The sequence below is a fragment of the Triturus cristatus genome, chromosome 7, assembly GCF_964204655.1.
Source record: "Triturus cristatus chromosome 7, aTriCri1.1, whole genome shotgun sequence".
Lineage (NCBI taxonomy): Eukaryota > Metazoa > Chordata > Amphibia > Caudata > Salamandridae > Triturus > Triturus cristatus.
Genome location: NC_140590.1, coordinates 1,824,526,604 through 1,824,552,712, shown reverse-complemented (window position 1 = coordinate 1,824,552,712; position 26,109 = coordinate 1,824,526,604). Strand labels below are relative to the sequence as shown.

General features: G+C 45.4%; 1 protein-coding gene across 1 annotated transcript in view; it reads right to left on the bottom strand.

Moving 5' to 3' along the window:
• The window catches only part of LOC146813298 (killer cell lectin-like receptor subfamily F member 1), an 82,862-nt gene that overhangs the window by 54,155 nt on the left and 2,598 nt on the right, over positions 1-26,109 (bottom strand). The window contains exon 2 of the mRNA XM_085614745.1: positions 2,897-2,992. Within this exon, the coding sequence (XP_085470871.1) occupies positions 2,897-2,992 (96 nt within the window). The remainder of the gene's footprint in view (positions 1-2,896; positions 2,993-26,109) is intronic.

Below are 26,109 nucleotides of genomic sequence, written 5' to 3'. Positions count from 1 at the left end.
TCATGTTTCTGCTGTTACAATTGCAGTAAATACACTTTGTGTGAGAAGTTGCAAATTGGTGTTTTGATCATGCTGATGACTGTCATTATTAGTAGTAGTAGTAGTAACAGTTTCAGAAGTATTATTGATAATCCTAATTATAACAAGCCGTTCATACCTCACGACAACCATCTCTAAGCGCTATAAATTAATTATTACTGAGTATGCATCGGAAGATTAACAGAAGGAATCAGACTCTGCAGTTTAAGTGGGGAATTCGTGAAATACTACTATCATTTCGAATTAAATATTTGGAATATGTTCTATGTTGTGTATTAAAGGCTATTACATAACAAAATACATTTATGTTCAATACCAAGCACCTGCCTGTCACCTCAATTTATGACATCTCATCCTGGGGCAGATTCCAATAGACACCACCGGGGAGGGGGTAGGGCGGTATTTGGCAAACAAGTTCTGCTTTTTATTTACAGTACCACCTTTTCGCTGAGCTGAAAGGGTTTGGAAGGAAGCAGCTCATCAAAAAGAAAACTATAGGGCCAGATTCACTAAGGTACAGTTAGACCAAAAGTCTAACTTTACTACTGTCGGTATTCACAAAGGAAATTACCAGTGGTATCTTGACGACTGCAGTGGTTCCCCACTTACCTCCACATCCGTAGTCGTAAACATACTACTCGTAAGTCCCTTTGTGAATATGGTAAGCAGTACAGTTAGACTTTTAATTAAACTTAGGGGCATATTTATTAGAGCCTGGCATCACATTTGCACCATGCAATTTGGTACATGTGGTACATGTGTGACGCAAGGCTCTGAGCCAAATTTATGGAGCAACACAAGGCCACCATGCAAGACTTTGGTTTGCCTCATAAATCTTGATGAAGAGCGCGCAAGTCAAATTGCTGTATCTCCTTACTCTGCGTCCGAGAGGCATTCCATGGACGTTGCACTGGGTTTTACCATGCAACACCCATGGTTTTTTACGTATTCCCAGATTTGCAAGTACTAGTACACCTGGGAATGTGTCAAAATCTTACACCTCCCGAGTAGACGCATAATGAGGAGAAATTATGTTATTTCTCCTCGTTTTTTTCCTTTTCCTATGTGTGCTGAATGCTGCACAAATAGGAAGAGGAAAACGCCTCTTAGGATTGTTTCTGTGCAGGAAGGTACCCCTTCCTGCATAAAAGCAGTCCTGCAGACAACAGAGGGTGCAAGGGGGCCTGCGTTGGCACTAGGCTGACGAAACGGTGCCAGTGCAGGGAGAAAGGACAGAGATGCGCCGTATTGCACGAATACCATACATTCCTGCCCTTCCGCTTTGGCGTAGGGCAGTGCATCAAGGAGCCTTGCTGTGCTCCCCTACGCGAGATCCCCATATATGAGGGCCTTAAACTTTTGGTCTACCTGAACCTTTGTGAATGTGGCCCATATTCTCCATCTCCTAGTCTGGGAAAGAAAACCTATAGACGCCATCCTATTTCACGTTGAGTGTTTTGTACTCTTGGTGTGGACACACACTCTGACAGCAGCTGGCTTCGGAAGGCTGCTCACCACAGATGGAAAGAAATGCTTCCTGCCAGTGCTAGGTTTACAAACACACCAAACACGCCGTCCCACTGTCCCACCTTTCAAAGTTTCCCAAAATCTTAAAATTGCTCATCACATTGCATCAAGAAAGTCCTGCTTGCCTTGAGACTGTGGACTAAATCTAGCCGGTAACAGACTATTGTGAATGCATATTGACCTGCACTGTAACCGTATGTCACGAGGTGGCAGCAACTCTATGGCTTTGATGATACTGTCTTTTGTGACCTTGCTTTTCTTGCTAAATAAAAAGAGTTTTCAAAAAAAAGAAAAAAAAAAGAAAGTCCTGCTCTCTCCAGCTCAGGTCGATCAGTGCAATTGATAGCCAATACCAATTCTCAGGAGCCACTATCACCCCTGTGGTCTTTGGTCAGCCCAGGGTTTGGACATCAGCCTCAGCTCAGAGGGTGGCTGTAGGACAGCTAGCAAGAAGCAGCCACGTTGTCACTTCACTGATCACAAGCAGGGTCTCAGGGTCTTGCATTGATAGAAAGGCAGTGGCAGGGGGGCTGCAATTGTGTGAGACAAAACTGAAATAAAGAGCATTGACATTGGACAACTGGCTGTAATTTTCTCAGACAAACACGGCAGCATCAAGAATCATAACTGAAAATAAATAGTAGCAGTAAAATTGTGTTGCTGTGTTACCTTGTGCTGATCTGATGTGTTGTGTTTTTTTATGATATATTGTGCTGTGAAGTGTTGTTGGTTTGTGCTTTTATTGTGTTGTATATGTGTTGTGCTCTGTTGGTGTGATGTGTTGTGTTATGTTGAGTTGTTACGTCACGTAGGTGTGTTGTTTCGTTATCACTGGGTGACTTTGATATTCGGGTCCATTGTGTTGACATTTTTATTGTGTTCCGTGGTGGATGCTAGTTTGAGTTCGCTCGTCATTTTTATTGTGCGTTGTCTTTTTTATTTGGTTGTGTTTTTGTGTTATCTTATTCTTTTGTTGTTCAGGAGTTTTGTTGTCTTGTTTATACTCATTGTTTATAAAGCACCACGATGCATGGGCTTCTATGGGAATTCTCCAGGGCATATTATCAAGCCCATTATCGTCGCTTTAGCGGCAGTTTTCTGACGCTAAACCGGCGATAATTTCAACACCGTCCTTGATAATATGCCCCTAAGTAACGTATCGGACCTTCATCTTCTCAGGACAGCAATCACCGCAAAACTGTAATATAGAGAATTGTTTAAATTGACACTTTCCACCCTCACTTGATGCAATCTGCCCACTAGATCCCGTTTCAGACATGCTGTGAGGTACACATAGCAATGATGAAACCTTGGTAGTAAAATCACTTACGCAGAACACTTAGGGCGATGACGGCCAGAAGCAGCAGAGCCGCTGTCGTCTCCAGGACCACAGTCAGAGAGGGAGAGGACGAACTCTTGACGAATGCTGTAAATATGGAAGTCACTGGCATCACATGAACAATCAACATTAGCCACCATTCATTCCTGATACAGATGTAGTTATAATGTTCATTTTCGAGCTTCAAAAACACTGATAAATCATAATGACAATCCTGGCGACAAGGTTCTAAAATTCATAAACATTACTAGCATACTTATGAGCCGGTTTGCATCGCTCTTCCACCACCAACATGGGGCAAGAGCCATGCATATCTCAAGTCAGATTTTTGAGGACACACAAAGCCACTTTGTGTGACTTTGAATGGCTCCAAAAAATGAGTAACGCCCTGTAAATCGCTGCATTGCGTTACTCTGCGCTGAGTAGAAGCTCCATGGGCACTGTGGGGGTATTCCACACAACTCCTGTGGTTTATGATGCATTCCCAGATTTACAAGCCCTTGTGAACCGAATAATGCACCAAAAAGATGAATCTTCCCCAGCAGAATATCTTTATTTCTGCTTGTTACTTCCTCCTTCTATGTGTGCAAGATGAAAATGCCTCTCAGGATTGCTTTTGTGCAGGAAGGTGTTCCTTTCTTCACAAAAGCAACCCTGCATGCAATGCAGGTACCCTTGCACCATGATGCAACTACGCCCTACGTTCGCCCCATCCAAGTTATACCATAAATTAAACAGCCACCGAGCCGAGGCAATCCAAAGAGTCATTGGGGCCAAATCAGTACCAGCAATAAATGGTGGCCACCGTGCTTTCCCAGGAAGGCTCATCGAGACATTGGAGCGCTGTCACATAGCCTCGTACAGGAAAATATTCTGCATGCCAAAAAACACCCGGTGCACTCTAATCCAGTTCACTCGGGTGAGCATGGATGTTGAGTGTAAAAAAGACCTCATCAAATTCTAGCTCCAGGTGACCAGGGCACATGCAGAGTTCCTGCGGGTGCCCTTAAGGCTATTGTTATAGATAAGAAAAGCACTCGGGCGAAGTGCCTTGACTGAGCCAGAACAATGCTAAATATGGTTCCAGCATATTTGACAGATTTCTCAAACACTCCAGTACAATGAAAGAAAAAGATAAAGACACACGCCAGGAAGGTCTCCAGGGAACTTGACATATAACATATAAGAAACATCAGAGGAGCAGAGGAGCTTGCAGCATCACACGAAGCCGGCCTCTGTCAACCATACCTTAGAGCAGCTATGGGAAAATATGCTTTTAAGAATATCCTAGCAGTTAGGCTTTTAACACCGCCTATATGGGAATACAGAGCAAAACCAAAGGGGATGATGGACGGAGTGTTGAACATTGCAAGCACTCACCCCCAGTCAACTGATCTGGGTTTAATCCATCATCATTCTTTAGCTCACTCCGCCACCCCAGTTTAGACATGGACATATGCAAATCAGTCTGACCCTGTGCCTCATGGGAACAGTCCAGCCCGAACTGCCAAGCCAGGTCTTCCCTGGACCGGAAACAAGCATCCTGGGACCGGTTTCTGGGTAATCAGCCATCATCAGCGAGGATAGGTTGAATCCAGTGGCAAAGTGAGCAAGGGACCCACGTCCGGGCATACCCAGCCAACTTAGGGCGGACTAAGCAGAACCAAAGGGGATGATGGACGGGGCGTTGAACACTGCAAGCACTCACCCCCAGTCAACTGATCTGGGTTTAATGCATCATCATTCTTTAGACATATATCATATAAGAAACATCAGAGGAGCAGAGCAGCTTGCAGCATCACATGAAGCCGGCCTCTGTCAGTCATACCTTAGAGCAGCTATTGGAAAATATGCTTTTAAGAATATCCTAGCAGTTAGGCTTTTGAATTGAATTGAATTGAAAGTGCATTTATAAAGCGCATGGATACCCTAGAGCGTCCCAGCGCTATAGCAAGTCCTTGAGCAAGTAAAAGATTTAAGGGAACAGATGAGTCTTTAAACGTTTACGGAACAGAAGATGATTAGATTCGGACCGAATCATCAATGGCAAACTGTTCCAAAGTTTTGCAGCATTATACCCATAACAACGTCCTCCACTGCGCATCCTCTTTATAGTAGGGACTAAGACAAGATGCTTTTTTTCTGATCTAAGTGATCTGGATGGACAGTATGGTTGGATGAGAGATCTAACAACAGGAGGGCCCTTATTAGAAAGGGCCTTATGAGCAATACATAGTGCTTTAAAATGGATCCTTTGCATAACCGGCAGCCAATGCAATGTTGCGAGAGAAGGTCTAGCAGACATACGTCTAGCAGAGTTGGTGAGTAATCGTGCTGCACAGTTCTGGATGACCTGGAGCCTATTGGTGGCTACCAAAGGGGCATCCAGATAAAGGACATTAGCATAGTTCAGGTGTGAAAGAATAAGTGCCTGGACCACTGTTCTTCCGACAGTGAGTGGAAGTAGATGGAGGATCTTCCTGAGCATTCTGAGCAATCCGTAGCATCCAGCGGCCACCTTGCTTGATTGCTTTTTAAAATTCAGATTATGGTCTATCCAAACTCGCAAACTCTTGATTTCTGCTTTTGGGGTTGGAGGGGGGCCAAGACATTTAGGCCAGGAGGGAGCTATGGTGCACGGGGGACAGTTTCCCAGGAACAGAAGTTCCGTTTTGTCACCGTTAAGCTTCAAATAGGAGTCATCCATCCACCTTGATACTTCTTGCAGACACAACGCCAGGTTAGGAGCAGACTTATCTTCTTGACTAAATGAAACTACTAACTGGGTGTCGTCTGCGTATGTAACGATCTGGATGCCATGAGGGGTTACAAGTTCCGCCAAAGGACTCATATACACATTGAAAAGGGTGGGGCTCAGGGACGAGCCCTGAGGCACCCCACGCCCAAGAGGTAATGGTTCCGATGAGAAATTTTCATCGAAGACCACAAATGATCAGTCCTCAAGAAAGGACTGCAGCCACTTTAATGCCATACCAGAAATTCCGACGCCTTTAAGCCTCTGAATCAAGAGCTGGTGATTCACGGTATCGAAGGCTGCCCTGAGATCAAGTAAAATCAATGCCGCGCAGCCCCCGTTATCCGTGATTTTTCTTAAACTTTACACCACAACTAACAGAGCAGTTTCCGTGCTCTGTTGAGCTCTGAACCCAGTCTGAGTACGGTGGAGGCAGTTATGGTTTTCTAAAAAAGTTGAAATTGTGGTGTTGACATGTTTCTCTGCCAATTTCCCCATACCAGGCGGTAATGAAATGGGGCGATAGTTAGATAGAGTGTCAGAATCTAAGTTGGGTTTCTTCAATAAGGCTTTCACCATAGCCTGCTTCCACAGAAGAGGCACAGATCCAGCTTCAAAGGACGCATTAATTACTTTGAGAATTATCGGCGCAACTATTTCAGAGACTTGTCTTAGGATAGCAGGAGGGGCTACATCTGAAGGGGCTCCAGATTTAACTTGATTAAAAATATTCTGGAGAGTGTTCATATTTATAGGGGGAATAAGCTCTAGCTGGTTCGTAGCAAGACGTGTAGCGGGCGTTATCTGGGGTTCCGAGACCACAGAGAACGATTGATAAATGGCTTGAATTTTTTGGTTAAAAAATGTAGCAATTAAATTACAACGTTGGGGGTATCCTTATCAGTACTGGGGGGGGAAGGGGGGAATAAAAAGAGATTTGGCAATTTTAAAAATTTCACTTGGTGGTTTTCTGCTAAAAGGATTTCCCTTTCGAAGAAAACAGATTTAGCTAATTTTATTTCATGTTTGTAAATTCTGATTGAGGTTCTATAGTCCTCCTTCCTATCCGCTGTCGGGTCTTTCCTCCAATGCCGTTCTAGATGCTTAGAAGTTTGTCTAAGAGCACGCAGCTTGGGTGTGTACCATAAATTATGGTGGCCCCTTCTTTTTTTATGCACAAGTTTCTTAGGTAAGACCATATCTAGCGACGATTCTATCCATTTATTGAACTGATCATTAGCAATTGCTGGATTGGAATCTACTGTAGGGGCTGACTCTTTTAAATGCCTTGTCCAGGAGTCGTACGATAGTTTTACCCAGGGTCGTATCCACCTGGTACTTTCCTTTACCCATGGAGCAGTTTCTTGAATTATCCATGAAAAAGGGATCAAAAAATGGTCCGACCAAGGAAGGGGAATCGGGTCGGCCACCGTTAGGTTAGCAGCATCAGAAAAGATAGGATCAAGAGTATGTCCTTTGTTGTGTGTAGGTTTATTACTCATTTGTTTTAAATCAAGGGGCAGATTTATGAGCCCCTTGCGACACTTTTGCGTCACTTTTAACATGGGAAAAGTGACGCAAAAGTGGCGCAAGGGGCTCATAAATCTGCCCCCAAGTATTTTAAGACCTTCAGTAATCTCTACTACTGAACAGAGAAGAGCTTCATCAAAGTGGAGATTAAAATCTCTGAGAAGCGTAAAATTAGGGAGTTGGCTGGCCAGGCTGGCAACTTTATCCAAAAGATGTTTACAAAAATTACCTGCCGGGCCAGGAGGGCGATAAACTAAAATGCCTGAAAATGTGTTAGTCTGCGATAGGCTAATCGTAAAATAAAAGCTTTCACAGTTAAATAATGGACTAGATGTAGTACGACATTTAAAGCTGTCCTTATAAATATGAGCTAGGCCCCCACCTCTCCCTGTAGTCCTATCGAGCCTAGATATAGCATAACCCAAGGGCAGGGCTTGAATGATCACCGGACCCCTTCGTCATTCAGCCAGGTTTCTGTTAAAAAAAGCAAGTCAGGCTTTTCGTCATCCAGCAGTAGGCATATTTCCTCTGCGTGTTTGGCCAAGGAACGGCAATTCAAGCGCAACATTTTAACACTATTTATGGTGTTATGGTCCTCAGACACTTTAAGAGTGGAACATAGCTTAAACTGACATAGGGTGCATTCTTTAATCTGTTCGTCAAGTTTCATCGTGTGATCACATTTATTAGGGAGTTTGGGTCTATGAGTCTTAAGCTCCTCATTGGTGTAAATTAGGGGGTGTCTGGTTGGAGCACCAGGGGGCAGGACCGCCTATATGGGAATACAGAGCACACTGGAAGAACTGGGCACAGGCACATGAGCAGTGCAGGCTGTGTTAATACCACTCCAAAGCGGCTGCCCACATTGTATGCTGTTGTGTAAGTCTAATACAAGAGAGGCGAAGGTGTCTAAGGCCAATCCTTGTGCAGCATGGGGCAAGAGCATGCAAGGAGGCTGAGCCGCTATCTATACCACAATGGTTCCAAGGGAACAAGCACAGTTTGGCAAACTTCTCTCGGAAACCAGCAGGCTCCTAGGAGAGGTCGGCCAAAAACCAGTGCCGCCTGCCAAGCATGAACGTGGCTGAGCAAAGTGGTCACCAGGAAGTAGCTCAAGAATTGTCCCCTGTCCTTAAGCAATTGCTGCCTGCTAACTTCTCAGGAACAATAAGGCAGGCCCTTAGGAAAATGCAGTCCATCATGCTCGGCCCGACCTGAACCCTCTCCTCGAACCCTGCCGACCCGGATGAACCAGTGGCGTAACGAAAGTTTAAGGGGCTCCCTGCAATGTACACGGAGGGCCCCCCCTCCAGATCTAATCTGGAGCACTCAGGTCTGAGCACAGTGCTGAGGGGGGCCCCTGCAGCTCGGGCCCCCCGCACTGCAGGGGATGCGGGGGCCTGTGTTACGCCCCTGGGATGAACCTTTCTTTTACTCATCCTGTTACCGTTGAAATTCGCAGCCCAAAGCTCTATTATACGGTTGTTTTGCCCTCGCATTATCTGTGATGCAGTGTTATTTATTTTTAACTTTACCGATTTGCACATGTACAGTCTGGTCCAGCTATGATCGTAGATCGCAGAGGCGGGTGAAACAGTGTATTGAGTTCACTGCACTCTAAAAAGAGTAGATCCGAGGTCACTCGCTTTCATGTTGTGTAACATGGACCGAATGCACAAGGCGATGCTGCCCATCGGTCCAGAGATGCACATGCACTTCGGTTCAGCTGCTCATTGGCACAGATTTAAATCCCAACCCAGTTCAGCTCGCATATGTTGGTCTTGTTTTATCTCGCGTAGCATTTGACTGAATTGCATAACAAGATGTGAATCTGTGCAGATTTTAAGTTTGATTTATTTATGTCTGTATAATCTGTTTTGTACTAGGAATTTTTAATGGACTTGTCTAAATAAACATTACATTCCTCCTCCAAACCCCAAAAGATTAAGCTCATTCCTACACTTTCCCAGTGTTGTCGTCCAGCGCCACTATTTCAAAGATACGCCCCTCAGTGTTATTGCATCACATAGACATCACTAGAAGGTTGTCCCATTTGGTCAACAACGAGGGGGCATATCAGCAAGGGCCGGCGATAATTATCGCTCAGCACACTTAGCGCGAGGATAATTATCGCTGGCCAACTCTGAATTTTATCGCGGAGATAGCGTGCTATCAGCAACGCTTATCTCCAAAGCGATAAAATTCAGAGCGCAAGCTGCCAACTGTGCGATTATCGCTGGAAATCCAGTGATAATCGCACAACTTTTAGCGATAGCTTGCTGATAGGGCTACACATACTTAGCCATGATATCCACCTTCCATAGGATATCATGGCTAAGTCAGTTTCAAAGCAGGCATAAGGAAAGTAGCGATAATAGAGGTTATCGCTACTTTTCTTCTCGCTATGCTTCTTAGCGTAAAGCTTGATAATAGGAGAAATGTCCCATTATTCTTGCGAGGAACGCCCACATTGCATCTCATTAGAGATGCAAAGCTGGACGTTAAGGGAAAGGGCAAAGAAGCATGGATTCACGCGTTAGCGTGTCCTTGCTAATAAGGCGTTAAAATTATCGCCGCTTTTCGTCCGAAAACGGACGCAAAAGCGGCGATAATTTTTATCGCCTCGTTGATAATATGCCCCTAAGTTCCTTGAGAACAGGGCCCTGAATTTAAAAAATCCATGAATGGTCAGAGAAAGCTGAATTTTCCCACAAAATGAATTCCCAAAGTGTGTGTCCCTTGCAGGCCTGCTAGTCACTCACACAGTCCTTTGCCGAGACCACTCCTTCTCCCACTATTTAACCAGCAGCTTGAAGCAAACTTTGGACATTGCTGTGTTTCTTAATGGGCCAGAGATATGGAAGACCATGGCCCGTTCCTCTGCTTTTTCATTCATTTGTTATGATATGTTATGCAGATTAGTACCCGGAGAGTATCCTGGCACAGAGCAGGTGTGAGCCCAGCCAGACCTAGGGCCAATGGGAGCACTAACCTGGTCTTCTGGTTTTTTGGAATTCAAGAGTTGGGGAGAAGGCTCTAATGTGTAGCGGCGAGTTGTTTCACACTTTAGGAGCAATGCAAGAAAGGCTAGTGTTTTTTTTATTCAATACAACAACTCAATGTTATCGTCAGGGAGGGCTGGACCTCACAGAAATGAAAAACAAATGTAGGAGCTTTTTTTCACCAGGACATGTAAAACGTAAAAATACATGTCCAACAATGCACCCTGACCTTTGGCGTACCTAGGGCCTACATTAGGGGTAATCTATAGGTAATAAAAGGGAGATTAGGGCTTGGAAAGGGGGTTATTTTGCCAAGTCGAAATTGGCAGTTTAAAACTGCATTCAGGCTACAGTGGCAGACCTGGGACATGTTTTAAGGGGCTACTTGAGGGGTGTGGCACAATACGTGCTTCAGGCCCACTGGTAATTCACAGGCCCTGGATATATGATGTACCACTTAACTAGGGACGTGTTAGTAAATGAAATATCCCAATCAGGTGTAAGCCAATTTTACCAAGCACTTTAACACTGGTTAGCAGTGTTAAACTGCACAGAGTCCTAATGCCAGCACAAAAACAAATTCAGAAAAACTGGAGGGCAAAGGCAAAAGGTTTGGGGGAAAACCACCTTAGGCCTTACAGGTCTAACAACAGGAAATCCAGTGATGTCACTTCCTGTGCAGATGGGTGATGGGAAATCCAGTGATGTCAGTTACTGTGTAGATGGGTGAAAGAAATGAGTCATCTTGCTTGGCATCGTCTTTTAAATCCAGTTTTCGCAAGAAAAGGTCTCCCTCAGCTTTCAACTTTCTTCAACAGCTGTACCATTTAGCTGAGCAGAATTCAAACCCTTCCAAGTAACCCGAGGCAAGTAGTTTTGCAGCATGTAGAATCACTTTAAACTGAGTTAGCTCTACTAGGGTTGACTTCAGAAGTCAATTCACAACTTTATTCGAACTTTTATTTAAAACAACAGACCCTAAAAGTACAAATACATCCTAAAATTTCGACACTGGTATGTAGTAGCCATGTATACAAAAACTAAGAAAAAAGAGAGAAAAGACCAATATGACCAATTTCCATATTAGATAATGAACAAGTTAAAAACAAGGAATAAACAAGTAAATGAGAAATTCATATTGGTTATTGCAGCCTAAATATCATCCCCTTTTCCTCTTTTTAAAACAAGCCCACAAGAATGAAGCTACGGAAAAACATACAAATAACTCCGGTAAGGATTTTACAAAGTAAACTGCCCCCCGACTCTGCGTTAATCTATGGTGCCTCAGAAATGGAAGGATAAATGTTTTCCTTTCCTCAGCATACTTCTTGCAGAAAAGTATTATACGGAGGTCTGACTGCGGTGATTGATTGTTACTAGGGCAGGGTGACAGATCTGCCAATTTGTCGCATTTTCTAGGATACCCTAGTAGTAACGGAATCATGTTCAGACGAAAGCGGAGTAGAATAAATCTATGTTGCGCAGTATTAATGCGAGGAAGATAGAAGTCAAGAATCTCTTGTCCACAACTGTTCTTCAACCTGATCCCACATGGAGTTCAACCACCAAATGGAAGCCCACTTCAATACCAAGGGCCATATGTATCATGCAAAAGTGCGATCGCAAATGCCGAAATTCGCAGAATTTCGGCGTTTGCGATGGCAATTTTGCTTAGTGGTATGTATGAGGCAAATCTGCGTGCAGAATAAGGAATCACAAAATTTGCGATTCCTTATTTTGCGATTGCATTTAAGGAATCGCAAATTTTGCGATTTCTTAAATGCAATGTAAGAAGCACCAAAAAAGTGCAATTTGGCCTTAAGGAATCGCAAATTACCACCAACTTCAAGTTGGTGGTAATTTGTGATTTCTTTGAAAAATGCACTTTTTTGCATTTTTCAAAGTGCAATGTGAAGCACATACATACCCTTAGGGCATGTATGTTTGCCACTTGTGCACCCATGCTTATTTCAGGGATGCAACAGGGTGTCCTTTTGACACCCTTGCACCCTTGAAATTGCATGCTCAATTTGCGATTGTCTAATTGCTAATCGCAAATTGAGAATGTCTTCCCATTCATTCCTATGGGCCTCTAGGCCCATAGGAATGAATGGGGAGGTATTCCTTAATTATGAATCGCAATTTGAGATTCGCAATTAAGGAATATATGTAGGATTCGCAAAATTTATTGCAAATCCTACATACATAGCATTTTGCGATTTTCAAATAGCAATTCGCAAAAAATCGCTATTTGAGAATCGTAAATGAGGATTTTGATACATATGGCCCCAAATGAGGTCAAACATTTGCATTGTAGTCTGTCTGTAAATGAGCCACTCATTGCCCTCGGCATGTGTTATTGAGCCTGATAAAACCCATCGTGATGGAAGATACCATGGGCTTTTCTGCTGCCATCGAGGGGGGCCTTTTCAAATGATTATCAAAATACACACTATGCAAACAGTATTTACTCACTGGTTCCAGCTTTTGTCCATTTAATCACAACTTACAGCGCTTGCCGTACTTGACAATTTTTGCACTAGTCCTAGGGCATTTGACAGACAAGCTGTTAGTCAAGCAGAACCCCTGCAAGGTGTTTAGTAACCACTGTTCCCACTTTTTGGGAATCTACCGGCATGGTTGTATGTCCCAAAAAAGCTGAATTGTAGGTATGAATCAGCCGTTGTGCAAAATCAAACCTGTTGTAGGCTTGTCTAGGGATCTTGAGATGTTGTTGGATTGTGTATTATGGACTCTTTTCACTGAGTGCCTTCATATCTATGGCCCTTCCGATTCTAGCATGTTGTGCAGGGAGGCTGGGCAGCAGTTGACGGAGGATGGGCTGCTGTAAGTACTGTGTCCTCCTTGCTCTGTACCTTGGTAATAAAGTACTACCAAACTACCTTATAGTTGAGTACTTACCTCTACAAAACTGCTTTGTCAAGGCTTTACATTACTTACAATACCATAATGGACACATTGGAATCTCTACTTTCACCCAATGCCAAGTCACTCAGATTCACCCTGGACGCTGACCTCACCCTCAAGGAACACATCAGTGGGACATCGATAGGAACATCGAGTTGCTCTAGTACAGTCCTCTCTAGTAAAGAAAGAGAGACTATTCCTCTCAGAGAACCTCAGAGCCAACATTCAAACCCTTGTACTCTCGAACACGGGTGGTGGCAGTGCCCTCCATCACAAGCTCCAAGAGCTGTCGCTGCCACCCCTAATATATTTTAGAGCATCCTATGCACCCCAATATGCCTGATCAAGGACCTGAAGACATATGATGAAATTACACGCAGCCAAATGAAACACCAGAGCTGCCTCCTGCCCCCCTACACCCCTTCAAATCCACTTTCATCATCTACAAAGCCATCATGTCTGACATCTCGGTTCGACCGACCGACAAGCCCAACACATCCAGTGGCTCTCAGCACACACAGAGCCGAATGCCAATAGAGTGGAGATGAGGAGATGCCAAAAAGGCACGACAACAGGGCTTCTGCATTTTTGCCCTGTCTTCATTTTATCTGGCCCTGTGGTGACTTGCAATATCCTTATAATGTGCTGCATGGGTTACTTTTTCCCATATGTTAATCTGCCCGGATTTATTTCAATCATGCCTTCAGCCTGCTTTTTCCTTCCGGCAGCAGACTACCGCGCCCAGAGTACAGACTGCGGGACCGGTGCCCCCTACCTGAGCTGCATGCCAGGTTAAGGTGAGGCTAATTCCCCGCAATATACGGGTACCACCAGTGAATCCCCAGAGAAGAAAGAGATCGCTGGTTTTGTATTTTCTCTTCTTCTTGATTTTTGCACCTCTTTCACGGTTTTTCACGATCAAAGTAATTGTGGACAAAGGACTATAGCAAACAGCAGCACACTTTGGTCCTGACGAAAGCCACGATACCTCTATTGAGGGTTATTGGACTGAAACATGTAGAACCCCCCTTTTTTGTCACAATCTGGCAGGTATAGGTTACCGCTGCTAGTGCTTTGGCTTTAATCCTGGCCCCGGGACTTGCTGATAACGGTATATTACGTACCTGGCTTTATTCATTTTTTTCACTACTACTATATTTCTTTGCACTGCGTATCTCACCCAACCCAGTTATACACTCATCATTGTTGGATTTAGTACATCCGAAATTAGGAACAAAACATCCCTGAGCTGCTCCCTCTCAGAGAGGGGGTTGTAGCCCGTGATGGGACTAGGTTTTTCCGTCACAAGGAGAATCCCAATGGTGAAGCATGCCACCTATGGTGGGTGAGGGATTTCGTCCTAATAAAGGGACACTCCAAGGGACACTAAACACTCACCTTGGATGTTCTCTCTCTTCTTTGTGCTCATCTTAGACCCGAGGGTTTCATGCAGTGTTACGGTTAAAGATTGAAGAGCTAACCCTCGCAGGTCTTAAAGCTCTCTCCTCAGACGATCTCCTCTCCTTTGTGTGTATATTTGCAGCAGCAGGGTCACAACAGTTACAATCAGGGCCACTGGAATAATGCGGCAAGGGAGGGTCTAATTATGCAGCAGGTTTGAGTAAATTGTGCCGCCTAAAAGGTAAATTAAGCATCACATTTTGTAAGAGTACTACTTCATTATTTAGTGATTTTTAAACTTGTTAGCACTGTCTGGGCATTAGTTGTTCCTCATTAGTACCAGTTTATCACCCAAATATAGCAATAAGCTACAGAGAGGTGACCAGCCAACCTATGCAAAAGTCCTTCCACTCCGAGACAACAGGTGTCAGTGCAGTTTTACTAACTTTCGAACCGTTTGAGCTAAAAACAATTTTTTTTGTTAAAATCTGCAGTTTATGCTGCAGGTGATGTGGCAAATTTACAATTATGTGAAAATCTCTGCGGCCACACAATCGCATAATTCCAGTGGCCCTGTGTATAATGTTAGCCGTCTCACATGCGAGCTGCATGGTTGAGCTCAGCCCCCTAGGCGGGCACCCGAGGGTCAGTGCAGTGTTTGGAGAAAGAATGACCCTCAAATGTTGGAAATACAAACCTAATTTTAGCAAGAGCCATGATAAAATCAGGGCAATTTTCCTAACCTTTCCCTTTGACTGTCTCATTCTAGAGCTTGTATTATTATTAGCTTTTCTATAGCATGCAGCTACCTGAAGGCGTCCCGGCACTAGCGTCTAGACAGGGGTTTACAGCGGACTATGTACCAAGTTGCTGGAAGAGCCAGGTCTTAAGGAGTCTTTGTAAGGGTAGCAATTGGATTCAGCTCGAAGGGAGGGGGGCATTGTATTCCACAGTCTGCCCGCGTTGTAGACAAATGACCTACATCCACTTCTAGTTCTATTTATCTTCGGGGCCACTGCTAGGTAGAGATGGGTGGAGCGGAGACATTTTCGAGGGAGATGAGGGGTGATCAGAGTTCAATTAATGCTGGGCCACTACTCCAAAATGTCCTATGGGCTATGCACAAGCCCTTGAATTTGACTCTTTTGGCAACCAGTAGTCAGTGAAGCTTTCTCAGGGCTGATTTTGCTGATTTATTTTTTGGTACCCCCAGCAATAATCCAGCCACACAGTTCTTGGCCACTTGGAGTTTCCTTAGCGTTGCAACGGGCGCTCCAAGATATAAAGAGTTCCCATAGTCCAGGCGTGAGAGGGACAAGCCCTGAATCAGGGTCCTCCTGGCACTTGTTGGTAGGAGGGGGAGGATCTTGCGCAGCAATGTCATTGCACTGAAGCAAGCTCCAGTTACTCTTGTCGCCTGGTCTTCAAATTTAAGGAAACTATAAAGCCAGGATCCCAGGCTTTTTATCTTGGATTTTTGAGAGGGGACTGGTCCCAGGCAGTTTGGCCAGATCTGTGCAAGATCCTGGCAAGAGGTGTTACCCAGTAGCATTTGTTCGGTCTTTCCCCCATTTAGCTTTAGGCAGGAGTGTTCCATCCATGACGGCACTTCTTCCAGACAAGTTTCCATGTCAAAGGAGTGGTTGAGGAGGCCATTGAGGGAAATTACCAGTTGGGTATCATCTGCGTAGGTGATGATTTTTATCCCGTAAGGCAGGATGATGTCAGCCAAAGGCTGCATATACACATTGAATAAAGTGGGTCTCAGAGATGATCCATGGGGGACTCTACAACTGAGTCCCAAAGCTCTAGAAGTAGCTTCCCCTGAAAAAACCTGAAAGGTCCTATTCTCTAGATAAGATTGAATCCACGTGAGAGCCTCCCCTGAAACGCCTCTCCTCCTGAGGCTCTCCCCTAGTATATCAAGGTTCACCGTATCAAATACTGAACTTAAATCAAGGAGGATGATGGCCACTGCACCCCCTTGATCAAGGATACGTTTGGATTCCTCAACAACAGCCAGCAGAACAGTTGCTGTGCTGTGTAGCGGTCGGGGGCCCATTTGTGTGGCATGCAGAAGACCGCTAACTTCCAGAAATTCAGAGATGATTCATTTTACTTGCTTTTCTAAAGCTTTAATGATCACTGGAAGCAGAGATATTGGGCGGTAGTCCCCCAAATCATCCGGATCCAGATTGGTTTTCTTGATAGACCCTTCACCATTGCATGCTTCCAAGGTTCCGGAACAAGTCCACTAACCAAGGATCGATTCATAATTTCAAGCATGTGAGGAAGAATCACTTTTCCAGCTTTGCGTAGTACGTGGGTTGGTACAGTATCTAGGGGGGATCCTGATTTTATCTGATGTAGAATGTCCGAGAGCCTAGTTAGGGTGAGCGGAGGCAGTGAACTGAGTATATTATTGGGGAGTGCATCGCTTGCAAGGATATCACTGGGGCAGGTTGATCTGGGAAAGGCTGTGTAGATTTTTTTTATTTTCTCTGAGAAGAAGTAGGCTAATTCCTCACATCGCTCAGATGAGGCCACAGAACGGGTATCTGATCTGGGAAGTTCTAATATGTCTTTTGCGATGTGAACCATCTCTCTGGGGGTGCTGGCTGCTAGGTTAATGCGTTCTTCATAGTATGTTACCTGAGCTTTTTTTATTTCACTTTGGTTCCGCTTTATGGCTTCCCTATATTTATGTTTGCTGGAACAGTGTAATCGTTCCTCCACATTCTCTCTAGTCTTTTACACTCCTGTTCATATGTTCAAAGAGTGGGGGAGTACCAAGGTGCGGATTTCTCCCTTGCTTTATTACGTGCTTTGAGTGGGACTTGACTCAGGTAGACCGTAAAGTAAGGGTTAAGTTCCGGCTCTAAACTTACTAGGACTGTGGTCCAAGTATCTTCTACAAGTTTCGCCCATGGTCTAACTCTCTCGATGGTAGTTATAACAACTGAGGGGGATGTGAGAAATTGACCTAAATGGGCAGCAGGTGGTGTTCGGTCCAAGGCAGTGGTATGGGGTCGCCCACCGATAGATCCTTATTATTGGTAAAGATGGGATCTAACGTGTGGCCCAAATTATGGGTAGGGCATGAGACTCTTTGCAGAAGCTGGACTGCTAGAAGGTCTTTGGTCAGTTCTGCTGTGTCCGCCATGTCAGGATTATCAAAATGAAGACTAAAGTCCCCCAAAAGAGTAGTATTTGGAGTTGTACTTACAAATGAGGCTGCCACCTCCAGAAGAGATTGGGGATATAGCCCACGTCCACCCGGGGGGCGATAAATAAGTACTCCTGGGAAGGACTGTGTGGCATATTATCAAGAACGGCGTTAAAATTATCGCCGGTTTAGCGGCAGGAAACTGCCGCTAAAGCGTTGATAATGGGCTTGATAATATGCCCTAGAGAATTCCAATAGAAGCCCATGTTGACACCAGAACATGGGCTTCTATGGGAATTCACAAGGGCATATTATCAAGCCCATTATCGCTGCTTTAGCGGCAGTTTCCTGCCGCTAAAGCGGAGATAATTTTAACGACGTTCTTGATAATATGCCCCTGTATCGCAGATAGTGCGAGGTTAAAGAAAAGACTTGCACAGTCTGCGACAATGCTGGGTCCCACCCAACATTTGAAGGATTCTTAATGTACTATTGCCAAGCCTCCTCCTTTCTTTCCCTCCCGGTCTTTCCGCTGAATGTTATATCCAGCCAGGAGAATCTGAACCAAATCAGGTTCGGATTCCTTAAGGAGCCAGGTTTCTGTCAGGAACAGTATATCTGGGTATTCATCTTCAAGTGAAGTGTCAGCTCAGTGGAATGTTTAACTAGAGACCGGCAATTTAAAAGAAACATTTTTAGAGTAGAGAGGTGCCTGGTCTCTGGGGTACTCTGCATGTGAGGATAAAACCTAAAGGTACGGTGGGGACATTGGGAATCCTCACTGAGAAGAGTCATTGAGTGGCGGCACACTTTGAGACAGGGCTTCCGCAGCTCAAACAGTAGACTACTGGAGTAAGTTATTATGTCTGGGTGTTGCGGGGCAAGGGTTCTGGCCCCTGGTCCCGGTCGGGTGCAGACGGGCGCAGACGGGCTTGCCTTAGGTGCGCCTTTGGCGCGCCAGTGGCACGTCCGCACTGACATGTGGCAGATGAGGCTTCCAGCCGGAAGTCCTACACCCAAGCTCCGCCTCCTGGAGCTCCTCCTGCTTCCTCCACACAAACGCTAGACGCGGTGGACCAGGAGGTGGGAGGTGAAATCAAGTGAGTGCCCAAAATCTGAGTAGTGCAAATTAAGGAATCAAAAGCAGTTTAAAACAAAATATGAAACAATAAAAGTTTAAAATGATGAGGGGTTGCTTACATGCCTGGAGCAGCACGGAACAAACCTTCTGCCTAGCCGCTGCATTTCCACGCTGACCAGCGGTAGATTAGGCTTCCAGCCGGTAGTCCCACCCCCAAGCTCCACCTCCTGGACCTCCTCCCGCTTTCTCGACACAAACACTAGACGCGGTGGACCGGAAGGTCAAATCAAGTGAGTGCCCAAAATCTGAGTAGTGCAAATTAAGGAATTAAAATCAGTTGTTGAAAAAATATGAAACAATAAAAGTTTAAAATGATGAGGGGTTGCTTACAGGCCTGGAGCAGCATGGAACAAACCGTCTGCCTAGCTGGTAATAGGTGTTTTTATGTTTTCGATCTTTTTATCTCCCATCAAATTCTGCATTTTTTTAGGTCGAGCATTCGAGACCTGTTGTAATTTCTTATGTTGGCTTTAAGCGATCCCCCTGCTTTTAATTTGATTGTTTCAGGGTCCTTTAAAAGTCCTCTGTTATTTGTCAGTCGTTCCTCTTATCCCTCCTTTTTGCCTTTTGTTTCCTCCCACACAGCATGGTCTAACTACTGTATCTTTACGCCTTGGTTCTATATCCGTGTTTCGTGGGACTATATTTATTTTCCTTTCCTGCCCGACCTTGCTGTTGCCTGTTTATTTTGGTCACTCTGGGGCAGATTTACAAGGACTGGCACATCCCTGCATATCAGCAGGGATGCGCCAGGTAAGATGCGTCATGTAAATTTACCCTTGTGCCACCACAGATGCGCCACATTTACAATGCGGTGCATCGTGGCGCAAGGATAAACAGATGTGTGACGCATCTGATGGCGTAAGGGCGGCGCATTGCTGGAGTCGTGTCGCAAGCGCGACGCAACTTCAGCAATGCGCAGGGGCTGGCCATACCTAACATTCTGCGTCACACCTTACACCTGCTACAAGCAGGCGCAGGGTTTTGACGCAGCAGCGTCGGAAAAGTGACTCCGTGAAATCTTGTAGATTTCACTGCGTCACTTTTCCGAGGCTTTTTCCGACGGAAAACCCACCCTGCATACATTAAACCTGACGCAGGTTTAATATGGCGCAGGGCTTTACAATGTGATGCATCTCCCTAGATGTGTCACGCTGTAAATAAGACACATGGTTTATGCCGCCGCTGCGTCACAGAAGTGACGCAACGGCGGCGTAAATGTGTCGCAAGGGGCTTGTAAATCTGCCCCCTGTTTCTTATCTTGTCGCAATTGCTATTTATTGAAAGACTGCCCGTTTCCCAATCCTCAAGCATTTGCCATGCTCCTTTAATTTCCTTCGGCCCTACAGAACATCTGTTATGTCTGGGTGTTGCGGGGCAAGGGTTCTGGCCCCTGGTCCCGGTCGGGTGCAGACGGGCGCAGACGGGCTTGCCTTAGGTGCGCCTTTGGCGCGCCAGTGGCACGTCCGCACTGACATGTGGCAGATGAGGCTTCCAGCCGGAAGTCCTACACCCAAGCTCCGCCTCCTGGAGCTCCTCCTGCTTCCTCCACACAAACGCTAGACGCGGTGGACCAGGAGGTGGGAGGTGAAATCAAGTGAGTGCCCAAAATCTGAGTAGTGCAAATTAAGGAATCAAAAGCAGTTTAAAACAAAATATGAAACAATAAAAGTTTAAAATGATGAGGGGTTGCTTACATGCCTGGAGCAGCACGGAACAAACCTTCTGCCTAGCCGCTGCATTTCCACGCTGACCAGCGGTAGATTAGGCTTCCAGCCGGTAGTCCCACCCCCAAGCTCCACCTCCTGGACCTCCTCCCGCTTTCTCGACACAAACACTAGACGCGGTGGACCGGAAGGTGAAATCAAGTGAGTGCCCAAAATCTGAGTAGTGCAAATTAAGGAATTAAAATCAGTTGTTGAAAAAATATGAAACAATAAAAGTTTAAAATGATGAGGGGTTGCTTACAGGCCTGGAGCAGCATGGAACAAACCGTCTGCCTAGCTGGTAATAGGTGTTTTTATGTTTTCGATCTTTTTATCTCCCATCAAATTCTGCATTTTTTTAGGTCGAGCATTCGAGACCTGTTGTAATTTCTTATGTTGGCTTTAAGCGATCCCCCTGCTTTTAATTTGATTGTTTCAGGGTCCTTTAAAAATCCTCTGTTATTTGTCAGTCGTTCCTCTTATCCCTCCTTTTTGCCTTTTGTTTCCTCCCACACAGCATGGTCTAACTACTGTATCTTTACGCCTTGGTTCTATATCCGTGTTTCGTGGGACTATATTTATTTTCCTTTCCTGCCCGACCTTGCTGTTGCCTGTTTATTTTGGTCACTCTGGGGCAGATTTACAAGGACTGGCACATCCCTGCATATCAGCAGGGATGCGCCAGGTAAGATGCGTCATGTAAATTTACCCTTGTGCCACCACAGATGCGCCACATTTACAATGCGGTGCATCGTGGCGCAAGGATAAACAGATGTGTGACGCATCTGATGGCGTAAGGGCGGCGCATTGCTGGAGTCGTGTCGCAAGCGCGACGCAACTTCAGCAATGCGCAGGGGCTGGCCATACCTAACATTCTGCGTCACACCTTACACCTGCTACAAGCAGGCGCAGGGTTTTGACGCAGCAGCGTCGGAAAAGTGACTCCGTGAAATCTTGTAGATTTCACTGCGTCACTTTTCCGAGGCTTTTTCCGACGGAAAACCCACCCCTCATACATTAAACCTGACGCAGGATTAATGTGGCGCAGGGCTTTACAATGTGATGCATCTCCCTAGATGTGTCACGCTGTAAATAAGACACATGGTTTATGCCGCCGCTGCGTCACAGAAGTGACGCAACGGCGGCGTAAATGTGTCGCAAGGGGCTTGTAAATCTGCCCCCTGTTTCTTATCTTGTCGCAATTGCTATTTATTGAAAGACTGCCCGTTTCCCAATCCTCAAGCATTTGCCATGCTCCTTTAATTTCCTTCGGCCCTACAGAACATCTGTTATGTCTGGGTGTTGCGGGGCAAGGGTTCTGGCCCCTGGTCCCGGTCGGGTGCAGACGGGCGCAGACGGGCTTGCCTTAGGTGCGCCTTTGGCGCGCCAGTGGCACGTCCGCACTGACATGTGGCAGATGAGGCTTCCAGCCGGAAGTCCTACACCCAAGCTCCGCCTCCTGGAGCTCCTCCTGCTTCCTCCACACAAACGCTAGACGCGGTGGACCAGGAGGTGGGAGGTGAAATCAAGTGAGTGCCCAAAATCTGAGTAGTGCAAATTAAGGAATCAAAAGCAGTTTAAAACAAAATATGAAACAATAAAAGTTTAAAATGATGAGGGGTTGCTTACATGCCTGGAGCAGCACGGAACAAACCTTCTGCCTAGCCGCTGCATTTCCACGCTGACCAGCGGTAGATTAGGCTTCCAGCCGGTAGTCCCACCCCCAAGCTCCACCTCCTGGACCTCCTCCCGCTTTCTCGACACAAACACTAGACGCGGTGGACCAGAAGGTGAAATCAAGTGAGTGCCCAAAATCTGAGTAGTGCAAATTAAGGAATTAAAATCAGTTGTTGAAAAAATATGAAACAATAAAAGTTTAAAATGATGAGGGGTTGCTTACAGGCCTGGAGCAGCATGGAACAAACCGTCTGCCTAGCTGGTAATAGGTGTTTTTATGTTTTCGATCTTTTTATCTCCCATCAAATTCTGCATTTTTTTAGGTCGAGCATTCGAGACCTGTTGTAATTTCTTATGTTGGCTTTAAGCGATCCCCCTGCTTTTAATTTGATTGTTTCAGGGTCCTTTAAAAATCCTCTGTTATTTGTCAGTCATTCCTCTTATCCCTCCTTTTTGCCTTTTGTTTCCTCCCACACAGCATGGTCTAACTACTGTATCTTTACGCCTTGGTTCTATATCCGTGTTTCGTGGGACTATATTTATTTTCCTTTCCTGCCCGTCCTTGCTGTTGCCTGTTTATTTTGGTCACTCTGGGGCAGATTTACAAGGACTGGCACATCCCTGCATATCAGCAGGGATGCGCCAGGTAAGATGCGTCATGTAAATTTACCCTTGTGCCACCACAGATGCGCCACATTTACAATGCGGTGCATCGTGGCGCAAGGATAAACAGATGTGTGACGCATCTGATGGCGTAAGGGCGGCGCATTGCTGGAGTCGTGTCGCAAGCGCGACGCAACTTCAGCAATGCGCAGGGGCTGGCCATACCTAACATTCTGCGTCACACCTTACACCTGCTACAAGCAGGCGCAGGGTTTTGACGCAGCAGCGTCGGAAAAGTGACTCCGTGAAATCTTGTAGATTTCACTGCGTCACTTTTCCGAGGCTTTTTCCGACGGAAAACCCACCCTGCATACATTAAACCTGACGCAGGTTTAATGTGGTGCAGGGCTTTACAATGTGATGCATCTCCCTAGATGTGTCACGCTGTAAATAAGACACATGGTTTATGCCGCCGCTGCGTCACAGAAGTGACGCAACGGCGGCGTAAATGTGTCGCAAGGGGCTTGTAAATCTGCCCCCTGTTTCTTATCTTGTCGCAATTGCTATTTATTGAAAGACTGCCTGTTTCCCAATCCTCAAGCATTTGCCATGCTCCTTTAATTTCCTTCGGCCCTACAGAACATCTGTTGTGCTCCGATCGGAGCTGTTGCGACAGTGGCGCTCCCACTCGCCCCCCTGGTAGATCCTCCTGGCTATTTATGATTATTTTACCCCTTAGACACAGCTTTCCTAACCTATCCTAACTGCATACGTCATACTGTAATACAAATATTTGATTCATGGGCTAACACACTTTATTTACGAATGCAATGGATTCAGCATGGGTGTCTCGTCATTAGCTCAGTTGGACCACGCTCAAGACATGCGGCAGCATCAGATACCGGTGTCACATATCCGGGTCTCGCCTGGTCTGGTTTTCACTTCAGAGTCTGCACTTTGAATCACCCAAAATCTTACGCTACAACCACTGTCAGGTGAACGTCACAGGCAATCTTTTTCCCGGCCCAAGTTATGTGTGACGTCTACTAAGCCCTGTTGCGACTCCGGGCGTGTGAGGGCAGTTGAGGTAAGGGGAAAAAGGGAGGGTTTCTTGGGGGCATATTATCAAGCACGGCGTTACAATTATCGCCGCTTTAGCGGCGGAAAACTGCCGCTAAAGCGGCGATAACGGGCTTGATAATATGCCGCAGAGAATTCCAATAGAATCCCATGTTGACACCAGAACACGGGCTTCTACGGGAATTCTCAAGGGCATATTATCAAGCCCATTATCGCCGCTTTAGCGGCAGTTTTCTACTGCTAAAGCGGTGATAATTTCATAGCGCCGCCTTGCTGATATGCCCCTAAGTGCGAGAGATGGGGACTGAAGTGTTATCGTTAGAAAGATGCACCGTTTAATCGTTACCAATTCTGAATGGTTTTGGTATTGCCCAGACTTCCCTTTAATTTGTTTGCGATGGTGATTTCTAAACTACACTATATCATTCACTGGAAACCGGGACACATGTTAAAAAAACTAAAAAATAGACAGTCTGGGTGAAAGGCAGGGACGGTGGCGTATTAGTTACAAGTAACATGTGTCCAAGTAATGTGCCCGTCACAGCTGTCCCTCCCTTGTCTTTGTTTACAATCCGTACGCTTTCTAGTTTTTGCGCTGCTTCACTGATCTGTCCACCCATGGAGCGTTTTGTCCAGTCATCTAGATTAGAATATATATTTTTTACATCTCGTGCTGGGTTTTCTTAATGTCGCGGCTGTTATCCTGCACACCTCAATAAATGTCAGTGGGTTACAATGTCAAGGCTATCTAGAGGTGACACATTTCTGTAGCGGTCACCCTCAAAGACCATTGAGATGTCGAAATCAGAGCAAATGAGCCCAGTGTGGTGTAGGGTTCTTTCTGCCATCGGTTTGGCAGCTCGAGGACACCCCTCGCGGCTCCCTGGTTAACACTCTTGTAAAAAGGGTTTTAGATCTTGTGACACCTTCATTAAACCCTGGCTCTAAACCAAGCTACACTTTGCCTGCTTGAATGTTTATGCACCTACATTTAATCCTACATGTCAAACTACAAGTCCCAGAATCCAAACTACAATGGCGCCTCAGTGGCCAAAACAGGCATGGCCACTGTTTGTCTGTTCCAAAATGCAGTGTGCAGGTAGATCGGTATGCCGCTTTGGGGGAACAACCTTTACAACGCAACTTTTACAACGCACTACACTTACAACACATTTTTTACAACGCAAAATCCATTACAATGCATTCCATTACATAGCATGACACTACAACGCATTTTTAAAAACTACCTTTACAACGCATTCCATTACAACGCATACTACCTTTACAACGCATACCATTACAACGCATAATATTACACTACACTATCCAACACTTACCCTACTGTTGCACCCCCTGGAGTTAGAATAGTAATTTTTACCCCTATACTATCCAACACTTACCCTACTGTTGCACCCCCTGGAGTTAGAATAGTAATTTTCACCCCTATACTATCCAACACTTACCCTACTGTTGCACCCCCTGGAGTTAGAATAGTAATTTTTACCCCTATACTATCCAACACTTACCCTACTGTTGCACCCCCTGGAGTTAGAATAGTAATTGTTACCCCTATACTATCCAACACTTACCCTACTGTTGCACCCCCTGGAGTTAGAATAGTAATTTTTACCCCTACACTATCCAACACTTACCCTACTGTTGCACCCCCTGGAGTTAGAATAGTAATTTTTACCCCTACACTATCCAACACTTTCCCTACTGTTGCACCCCCTGGAGTTAGAATAGTAATTTTTACCCCTATACTATCCAACACTTACCCTACTGTTGCACCCCCTGGAGTTAGAATAGTAATTTTTACCCCTATACTATCCAACACTTACCCTACTGTTGCACCCCCTGGAGTTAGAATAGCAATTTTTACCCCTATACTATCCAACACTTACCCTACTGTTGCACCCCCTGGAGTTAGAATAGTAATTTTTACCCCTATACTATCCAACACTTACCCTACTGTTGCACCCCCTGGAGTTAGAATAGTAATTTTTACCCCTATACTATCCAACACTTTCCCTACTGTTGCACCCCCTGGAGTTAGAATAGTAATTTTTACCCCTATACTATCCAACACTTACCCTACTGGTGCACCCCCTGGAGTTAGAAAAGTAATTTTTACCCCTATACTATCTAATACTTACCTTAAATGCAATTTAATATAATGCGTTGTAATGGTATGCGTTGTAAAGGTAGTATGCGT